We start from the raw sequence: 10,401 nt of genomic DNA on the forward strand, positions 1-10,401 counted from the left end.
ATGCCTGCAGACACTCCAGGTAAACAAAATGACAATGTATTAGATATTCAATTCAGTGATTACATAGAGTTTAAAATCATCAAATTTTGGTGTAGACCAGTTTATAAGCCGACCCCCGCTCTTTGCTGTGTCACTTCTTTACCAAAAATATTCGGCTTATGAACGAGTCTATATGGTACTCTGAATCTGACTCCTTCCCACACCATCAGATATCGCTCAGGACATGAACAACGCTCTGCCATCCCTGTCTATCCTACTGTTTGCTGGAATGACTACGTTGTTGTGTTTCTGTAACGCAGCTTGTTTGAGAGGGCAGATCGTTGGCCTGTTGCTCAACCTGGAGGACTTGTGGACTGCTTTTCATTTGGTCTCCACCCTTTGACATGTCCAGCTTGGACCGGCCGTACCAGGAGTTAAACTCCCACCAGGCTCTCTCTCAGGGTCATTGGAACACACAAGCCTTCCCATTGTATCAAGTCCCCAGGGAACAATAAGGTATTCCCCCATAGCTATTCCCCATATGGACAGTCTACTTCAAAATAGAAGTGACTTTCTTCAGGAATAAGTACGCCACTCACAAAGCAGTCAGTGCTGGTCAATTTTCCCCACGTAGACAAGGGAGGAGAGAAACAAACAGCAGGAATAGTGATAGTCCTAATGCTGATAGCTTGCATCATTTTCCCCCATTGACAATAATCTGAATCACCATCATTTAGAAATGAACTGCCAAAATATGACCTAAAATAAAATAATTTATTTCTCCTTGCTTGCTGATTTAAAGGAGGAAGTACATGGAGGAAGAAGTACTATTAATAAACAAATGCATTGGAAAATCGCTCCTTGCACACTGGCTTTTTGTTTTGAGAGAATGACATCCAAATACCAACAGCAGTCAGGGGTGAAAGCTGTTACAAGGCGTAATACAGATGTTTGGTTGATTTAAGGGGCAATTCCTGTTTTGTTCTTTCAGCTGCATCATCTATACACAACCCCAGGAATAAGGCTCGTTAGTTAACTGCTGTACTGGATCCACCCGTGAGAAGCCAAGAGTACAAAACATTGATTCTGTGGCAGTTGTACATAAGCAGAAGCTATTGCACTGTGGCCAGCTCTTGCAGTTTTATCAAGCATTGCAATATTTGAAACTTGAAAACATGAACCCTAAATGCAAAAAAAACAAAATATATTGTTGTTTTTAAATTTCATGATTTAGTGGGGCCTGACTCAGGGTCAGGGCCGGCTCCAGGCACCAGCATTCCAAGCTGGTGCTTGGGGCGGCATTCTGCAAGGGGCGGCAAGTCCCTGTTGTTTTGCCCCCAAGCAGCGTGCCAAATTGCTGCCCTGGGTGGCGGGGGCAGTCCGTGCGCCCCTAGGGCGGCAGGCACGTTTCCGCGGCAATCAGCAGCAGCTTCTATGTTTAGCTGTCCGGGGTGGCTTCAGCTAAACATAGAAGCTGCCGCCGAATTGCCGTCGCCGCGGAAACGCGCCTGTTGCCCTAGGGGCGCACGGACTGCCCCTGCCGCCCGGGGCGGCAATTTGGCATGCTGCTTGGGGCAGCGAAAACTGTAGAGCCAGCCCTGCTCAGGGTTTTTGAATGATTGGGGTTAATACTGATCATATGAATTGGCAACAGAGCGCTCTGGAAGTCAAATATTAGGCTTATGCTACATGGCCATGTCTCTTTTTGTAAGATTTTTGTCAATTACATAAACTGATCTGGTATCTGAAAGTTGCAGCAATCAGGATATTGTCACAGTAGCCTGCACTGTGTGGTTTTTAATAAATCATAATGGAGCTGGTAAAATGATGACTTTACATGAAAATGTCTTTTACCTGTTGATGTCAGCTGCGAACTAAAAGCAGACTTCCCCAGAATTACTGGCCATAACATCCATCCCTGCATTAGATTTATAATTAATCATTTTTTTGTCTTTGTAATATTTGTAGGTACCTGACTGTTTTAATATTTCAAGCCCTCGTATTATGTTTTTTAAACATGTATAACCAGATCACTGTAGTAAGAGGTGACAATGCATTGTATGTCATTTGGGATTACAATAGTTTTTCTGCCTCAGGCTAGTGGAGATGTGATGTATAAGGAAAAGATTATTTAGAACTGCCTCCTGTTTGTTATTTCAGATTTGCCCTGATTCTTGTGTTCATTAAGTCAGTGTATCACTGAATCTCTTTTTTTTTTAAGCCCTACACACAGTCTCAACAAGAAACAAACATCATATTTGATACAGCTTCTTTTCATTGGAGTCTAATGTAATGAGTTTATTTATTTCTTAGAAAAAGAGAATGTATTTCTCAAAAGGGATTAAACTTTATTTGTTATGAGATTTAAGAAAAACAAATTCCTTTTCTAGCCTTTGCAGGTGCATTATTAAAGTTGTTACAGTACTGAATGAACAAGCACATGTACTGGGAAATGTTTCATGGTTTTGAAACTGGCTCTGGTTTCTCTTTTAGAAAACATCAAATCGGACTGGTAGGATAAGGACTCTTCCATAGCAAGGAAAAGGAAGCAGCCTATAATCTCTAGCTCTCAGCAACCCTACACCACAGAGTTTTTATTTTCTGTGTCCTGCAGGTGGATTTAACCTTTTATCAGTTTGTGGTTCTAAACGAAATTTACAGAAAACTGCTATAATAGTAGATTGTTTAGTTTATCGCTTGTATTTGCCACTGATCTGTGCATTCTGCTTTGTTCTGTTTCATGCCTTCTCAAGCTGTTAATGTTGCTTTGCTCCCTTTGTTTCTTGCAACAGTAAGTGGACATTCCAAAATAATCTAATTCATGGCTTGGATTTTAAATTGTCCCCCAAAATTGTTGTCATTAATTACAAACTACAGTAATCTCTGGATTTATGCTTGTCTAAATATTACCTAGTGCATTTCTCAGCAGTTTGTAACAATTGGGGCATTGCAACTTTAAGAACTAATTTTGATGAGTGTGCTCAGCACCCATAACTCCCATTGACTCAGTTGGGAGTTCTGAGTGCTCAGCATCTCTCAGGATCAGGCTCTTAAGGAGTCTGTACTCCAGTCAACGCATGGAGGATTTACACATCTAACTCCTGCTAAAGTTAGTAGGAACGCAACATAAAAATTCCCCATATTGTGGTGGGAGTTGTGACCCCTAAGATCATACTACTGGTTTGCTTCATTAAACAATTTGGGTTTGCAAGGACAGGAGTTGAACAAATTGGTTTGCATCAATAGAATTGCACTGACAGTGTTTCTTATAGGATTACTGATTTTTTTATATAAAATGTAGATTTTATAATCAGAAAATTGATACCAGGTACTGGAACATTAGTACAGAGGAGTTAATTTTTATTTCTACAGTGTTAAAAGTGCACTTACATGCTGGTTTATTTACATCTTGGGGGAAGGAGAGACTGCAGATAGTAAGGAGATTACTTTTTTCTTTTTTTAAAAAAGAAGGCTTAAGGCAGATTTTAAGAATTATAAAATGTTTAAGGAATTGTAAACGAGGCTAGCCCCTTTGAAAAAAGTTTAGAAGATATTCTTAAAGTAATTTTTTATAGTGTTAATTTTGTAATAATTTATGTTTTACTGTATTTCGGAGCTAGCTGACCGGAATAGTTTCAGAAACAGTATGAAATGTAGGAAAGTTTAAACAATGTTTATATTTTTAAAATGTTCTTTGAATTATGTTTTTATTGAACATTTCTTCAGATTGAAAAATGTGTACATATCTTTGTTATTTTTGCACAGTTTTTGTCTTGTTCAGTTTTAGAAGCAGAACTATGTTTGTTTTTTAATTTATTTTGAGTTGTAAAACTGCAGGAATTTAAAAATCTTAGTAACAAAGTTACCCTCTGTAATTGATGAAGTGTCCCTCTGCTTCCAGAGGAAAAACAGTACTTGTGGGATTCAGTGGCTGCTTCTGAGAAATAATGCTTGTCAGTAACTGAAGGAGTAATTCAGTAGTTTTAAGAATGTTTAGCTCTTTACATGCATCTTTTAATTGGAAAGCTGGAACATGGAGACTAACCTTTGAATGCTGCTTAAATTTGTTTTCAACTGGCTTAGGCCTGACAGCATTTGGTGAAAGCTAAGTATCAAGTGAAAACCCATGGTATTTCTCCCTTCATTAAAGAAGCATTATTTGATTTTATATGTATTTAAAACTTCAGCCTGAAAAGTGAAATGGAAATAAACCTTTTTAAAAATGGATATAAACTGGACCAGCCTATAATGCATCATTAGTGTAGCATTCACTCGTAGTTCTTTTTCTCCCTCATTTGCCTGAAGATCTTGTGATTTGTTTCCAGCAATCTAGGCTCAGAAGCTTTGGTTGTTACACATACGCAATGCATAGGCCAGTCAGCCATAAAAAAAATTAAAAAAGCGACTTGGATAACTTGTATGCCTTCTTTTGTATTGATGTAACAATTGTAAATAGTGCTGATCGACCTTTGTAGAGAATAGTTTATACAGCATATTCTATTATTGCTGATTCTCAGTGATCTATTGTTTTAAAAAAAGAAAAAAAATGAAATTTTTCTATTTACACCTTATATTTTGTTATGCTGTTGACCCATGGCACTTTAACAAAACTCTGTGGGTTTTGCATAGCTGGACAGTCATGGGGTATATTAAATAACTGTTGTTGCACAGAAATGATTTTGCACCTGCTATATTGTGCTTTCCTACTTCAGATTTTAGAAATTTTTCCAGAAAATTTTTGAAGAAAGCATGTCCAATCATTCTAAAAAAATAATGCCATACTTGTACAGTCAATTTCTTTTCTACAGTCCATATTTTGTAACACTAAGTATTTTCATTCTTTGTCCTGCACCTTTCTCTGTTAGCAGTATCAAATAGAATTCATTCCATGCTTGTGATAATTGTAAGCAGAATAAATGTCTAAAGTAGGTGTAAATAGTAAATTCTATGGCTTACAGTTTTAAAAAAGGAAAAACAGAACAAACATGTATCTGATTGATACTGCCATGGTTCAACACCGGGCCTGGAGATATTCTCTAGTGAGCGATTGTATTTTTTGTTTTTTGCTTTATTATTATTTTTTTTTGTAACATGGCTTTGTAAATAAAATAATTTATATGTTTGTAAGAAAAAATGTGCAGTGTCATTATTTAACTTTAAAAACAAATGTGTATATATTTTGAAATTGTACTTTTCTTCATTTCACAGGGTAAGATTAACTCCAGTGCGGAGAACCAGCCAGTTGGACTAACGGGGTTCTGTGATGCGTTTTCGAGGTGCCCAAAACCGTAAACCTGTTACCCCTCTGCCTCAGCAGGTGAGAGCTTTGGCAGAGCTTAAACTGTGACAGCTCCCTGCCACACCAGCCGGTCGGCCTCACCAACAAACTCCTCAAGAATTTGCCAGTCTAAACCTTACCTTTCAGGTAAAATGCAGTGAACCCGTTTCCAAGTTCCCCAGAGACATCTCTCTGCAATGTCCAGTCCCTGTGACTGGACACACTCAGAAATTAGTAGGTCCATTGTCTCCAAAGAGACAGAATACACACCAGCTTGCTGGTTCAACTGAGTATGAATGCCTTATTTAACAGCACTGGGACGAATTTATAATAAAACAAAAATAAGTTTATTAATAAACAACATAGATTTGTGATACCAAGCAAGAGAAAAAGAGAGACAGGGATGGTTACAAACAAAACAAAAATAACACATTTTCTAGTGACTAAAACATAACATTAGCAAGCTACAGTCCTTGCCTGCTAATCATAACCCCTCTCCAGCCCTTCTCCTAATGGCAATCAGATCCTCCCTTGCCCTCAGCAAAGCAACCCCTGACAGTCTCACCTAGACACTGGAAATTAGCCAGGGTTTTTACCCAGGAGGGAACTGGAAATTATCGGGTTTTTGTCCAACAAGGAACTGGCCAGTTTGAGAGACTGAGTTTTGGGGCAGAAAGTAACACATCCTGTTGCCTATGTTTTCCTCTCACCCCAAAACAGTAAATAAAATATTGGCATAATATCTGATACTTAATAATTAATCAAGTGCTAACACTTTTCACAAAGTGATTGTTCCATATCTGACCTCTGTCCTCATCTTCAAAGGAAACCAGCACAACATCTTCAAAAGAGGAGCCTGGGAGCTTAAATTCATAACTTTACTAGACACTAAAAATAATGGATTTAATAAAGACACTGTAATCTGTAACCCACTAACCCCCTTTTTTGTCTTATGACTGCAGTGTTAACTGGCTACTTTACCTTGAATGGTCTCTTACAACATGTTACTCCTGGGGGAATTAGGCACCACTGCGCACATGCAGAATTCATGTCCCCACACCCCAATATTTTTTTCTCTGCAGAATATAGATTCTGCTGAAGAGGCACTGCAGTTACACTTTTCACCAACCTGGGGCTGCTGTGGCACCAGAAGAGAGAGCAGCCAGCCAGCAGAGAGGGATGGGGAGAGTCTGCATTCCTCACAGCAGGGCCAGGTGAGGAGGCACAGAACAGACAGAATGGGGCTATTGGGTGGGTCACAGAGTGGGGTTCAGAAGGACTCGTGTGGTGGAGACAGACTGTGGCGTGGGCTCAGAAGCTAGTGGGATAACAGCATTGAGCCAATGGCTGAATGGGAGGGGCTGCAGGGCCACATGGGGACAAAGCTGCAGAGACACATGGGGATGTGGGTAGATAGGCTGGAGGGCCATATGGGAACGGGGGAGGGGAGGCTGCAGGGACACAGGTAGGAGGGCAGTGTGGGGACTCATGGAAGGTGGGAGGTATGCTGCAGGGACACACACAGATAGGGGCAGATGTGCCTGACTGAATGATAAAAGCTAGAGGTCAGCCAGGGCCTGCATGGGGGAGGCTACCCTGTTCCATATTTCTCCCGCCCACACCCAACAACCCTTCAGGTTCCCTCCCAGGCTCCTTCCTCCCTCAGCTCCTCCGTTACTTCTGACTCCCCCAAGTTTTAGCACCACTTCTGATGGGTGCAAGAAATATGTTTCTGTATTGCAGTTTAAATGAATTACTCAAAACTCTGTATTAATACACCTAGTAAGGAATCTATTTGTCAAAAAAAAAATCCTGAATCTTTTTCTTGTGTGTATTGTTACAGACATACTGGCTGATAGGTATTTTGAAATGAATTACCAAGATAATTGAAACAGGAGTGATTATATTGTGTTATTTTGACCAATAAAATATACAGAATTTTGCAGAATTTTAAAATATTGTGCACAGAATTTTTTTTGGTCAGAATTCCCAGAGGAGTTCACATAGGTGTTAACTACTTATACTAAACAATCTGTTTTACCTTGTATTTAGCTGTGACACTTAATATTTTGCCAGAGCTGAAGAACGCTGTGTAAACTCAAAAGCATCTCTCTTTCACCAACAAAAGATATTTCCTCACTCAGCTTCTCTAAGGGCAGGTCTGTGCCTAAAACGCTGCATCAGTGCTGCTGTGCCACTGTAGCATTTAATTGAAGACACTCTGTGCCAACAGGTGAGATTCTCCTGTCATCATAGTTAATCCACAGCGGCAAGAGACGGTAGCTATGTCAACAGGAGAAGCACTCCCACTGACATAGCACCATCTACACCAGGAGGTAGGTTGGCATAACTACGTTGCTCCAGGGTGTGAATTTTTCACAGCAATATGTCTATATTGTAGACCTGGCCTAAGAGCTAGCAAGGCACTCAGCAGAAGCAGAGACATTAAAAGTCGGTATTAAAAGGAGTCCCCAGGTAGGGGCAAGACAGATTTGGAGACGTGCAGCTTTCTCAGTACAATTGCTCTTCTCCTCTTCCCCATGTCCCCTGGGACTAGTCTGGCTCCTGCACCCTGATTTAGGAAATGCTATTTCATGAACCTACTTCCGAATCAAGCGAGCACCTGCAGTGTGTCCAGCCTCAGCCCTCAAGCCACTATCCTTCTCAGTTACACCTTTTAAATCCCTGGGCAGTTTAGGCTCATGCATCACTAAGAGATTAAAAATGTGAAGTGACAAAGTTCAGCTTCATTGATAGGTTGTATACTAACTTTCATCCATATTCAGTTTCCAACAGCAAGACACTCTAAATCACTGAAAATACACTTTATCCTGGAGCTGCTGACAAACTCTTAGCCACAAGCATCTCCATATTCCACACATTGTGCAGCCATGAAACTTTGTTAAATCCTTTTTTCCCAACTCACCCAATGTTTGGCTTCTCTCATAATAGTTTGCTGTACAAGCTTCTCGCAAACCTCCCTCAACGATCCCGCTTCCCTGGCTCATACACATCAAATCCTATGGTGATGAGTAAGGATAATGAACCGCCGTATAAGGCATTGCCAACCTAAGCATTCAAAATTATAAATTCTACTCCCCAAAAATCATAATTAAAAATTACAAATTAAAATAATAAATCACCTTGGGGTTTCCTCTGCTTTGTCATTTTGGAGCATTTAGGTTTTCCTCATGAAAGTGCCCCCCACGTCCCCCAATTTGTGTGTGATAATTTAGATTTAAAATTCTACCTTAACTGTACCAACAAAGATGAGTGTCTCCTCTGGCTTTCTCCTAACTGCTGGGGTGGGGGAACTTCTTTATTTTTTTTTTCCCCTTCTCCATTTCCTCACCAAACATTGGCCTCCCTTCCTGCTCCTGTCCCTTACATACATGTTCCCTTTTCCCTCTGGCTTCTTGCTCCTCATGGTCTCCCTCTCTGCCCTTCCATATTACCCTCTCTGAAGTTTCCCCTCTGCCCCCATATTCTCCAGCCCTCTGTTCATCCTTGTTCTCCTCTTATTACTGTAGTTATGTGCATTTCCCTGCCCCTCAGGAGCTGCTTTGTTCCCAGGTTTCCTCCCCTCCTCCCAGAAAACAATGTGCAACTTCTCTGCAAAGCCTGAACTGCTAATGAAAGGGGAAGGGAAGTCAAGGATGAAAGTGGCCCTAGTATCCCCTGGTTGCTTCTGGGAGGAAGAGGCAGCTCTCAGCAGGTATGTCTTCTACACTGCACTTGGACACCAGCAGCTGGCTAAGGGGCTGTTGAACTGTGGTGTAGACATTTGGGCTCGGGATGCAGCCTGGGCTTTGGGACACTGCCACCTTGCAAGATCCTAGAGCCTGGGCACCAGCTCCAGCTCGAATGTCTGTACTGCAATTAAACAGCCCATTAGCCCAAGTCCCACAAGCGTGAATCAGCTGGCACAGGCCAGCCATGGATTTTTAATTGCAGTGTAGATATACATGCCAGGACACCAGCCACTGGGTTCCGGTGTTAAAAACCTGTAATGACTGCTGGCAGGTATGATGATAGGTAGAGAATTCTGCAGAATACAGTCATGAAGAAGGTGGGTTGGCTCAGTAGTTTCTAAAGCCTGCTTTCTGACTGTATTCCTTTATCAGACTAATTTAGAGATCTTTAGTGCTCTAACACGATATACTAGTGTTGGCAAAGGATTCAATAGATAAGTCTAGAACAGAGTAATAATAGGCTTTTATCCCACATGCCCAGTAATCACTAGTGTCTGTTTCTGATGTGGGGGCCAGCTGATGCATCTTTCCACTCTTGCTTGTTCCTTCCAGAGTTATACTCAGTTTCTTGTTTTTTAATCTTACTCTTAAGCATCTTTTTCCTATTTCATATTTTGGGGGAACAGAAAGACTGTTTCAGTTTTGATCTTCCCTGTCACGCTGTTTACGAAGACATTCATCCCTAGGTTTCCAGTGTAACTGGAACATCCTGTTCCTTATTCCTGGTTGTGATAATTGATTCTGTATGTGAAGAGAGGGTTCCCTGAGTCATCCACATTTCACACGTTTGTTTAGGCATAGCAGAGATCAGACTAACTGAACTATGGAGCTGAAGCAGCTCTCTAGGTTGTGCAGCAGAGGACAGCAGCAGTCATCCTTTTAAAAATCTCAATGCCAAACTTCACAACCTGTAGCTGACCAACTCACTCCAGTGGCAGTTTTGCATGATTAAAGACCCCAGGATGTAAGTGGGAGAAGCTGTCAACATAGCACTAATAATATTGAGCCATATACTTTTCTCAGTCAATTTCTGCCCCCTCCGCCGACCCTGCCCGCTCCGATTTGCCCCCTTTGCCCCTTTTTATCCCCTGTAAAGCTCAGTCTGCAGCACTAGATGCCAAGTAAGGGCAGTGACTTCAGCAGCTGTTACTGAGCATGCTCAGAGCCCCCAAGTAACACATTCCTGCAGCTAAGAGCTGCTCGCACGAGACGGGCACCCTGACGGCGCAGCAGCAGCGGGGGCGGGGCCTGCCCAGCTCGCGCGCAGCCACTTCCCTCCCGGCAGGCCCGGGGCCGCTGCAGCGCCTTCCGCCAGGCGGCGTTTGGTTGGGTCTCAGGGACTGGACGCCCCCATCGCGGGGGCGGGGCCTGCACGCCCCACCCCGGGCGGGT

At 41.8% G+C, this 10,401-nt stretch overlaps 1 protein-coding gene across 1 annotated transcript in view; it reads left to right on the forward strand.

Annotated features, from left to right (window-relative positions):
* ATXN7L1 (ataxin 7 like 1) overlaps nucleotides 1-4,197 on the forward strand; it is a 205,065-nt gene extending 200,868 nt beyond the window's left edge. Inside the window, 1 exon segment of the mRNA XM_030551778.1 lies at nucleotides 2,473-4,197. Coding sequence (XP_030407638.1) covers nucleotides 2,473-2,514 — 42 coding nt within the window. The 3' untranslated portion in view covers nucleotides 2,515-4,197.
* Nucleotides 4,198-10,401: the final 6,204 nt, after the last annotated feature.

Source organism: Gopherus evgoodei, chromosome 1 (assembly GCF_007399415.2).
Source record: "Gopherus evgoodei ecotype Sinaloan lineage chromosome 1, rGopEvg1_v1.p, whole genome shotgun sequence".
Classification (NCBI taxonomy): Eukaryota; Metazoa; Chordata; order Testudines; family Testudinidae; genus Gopherus; species Gopherus evgoodei.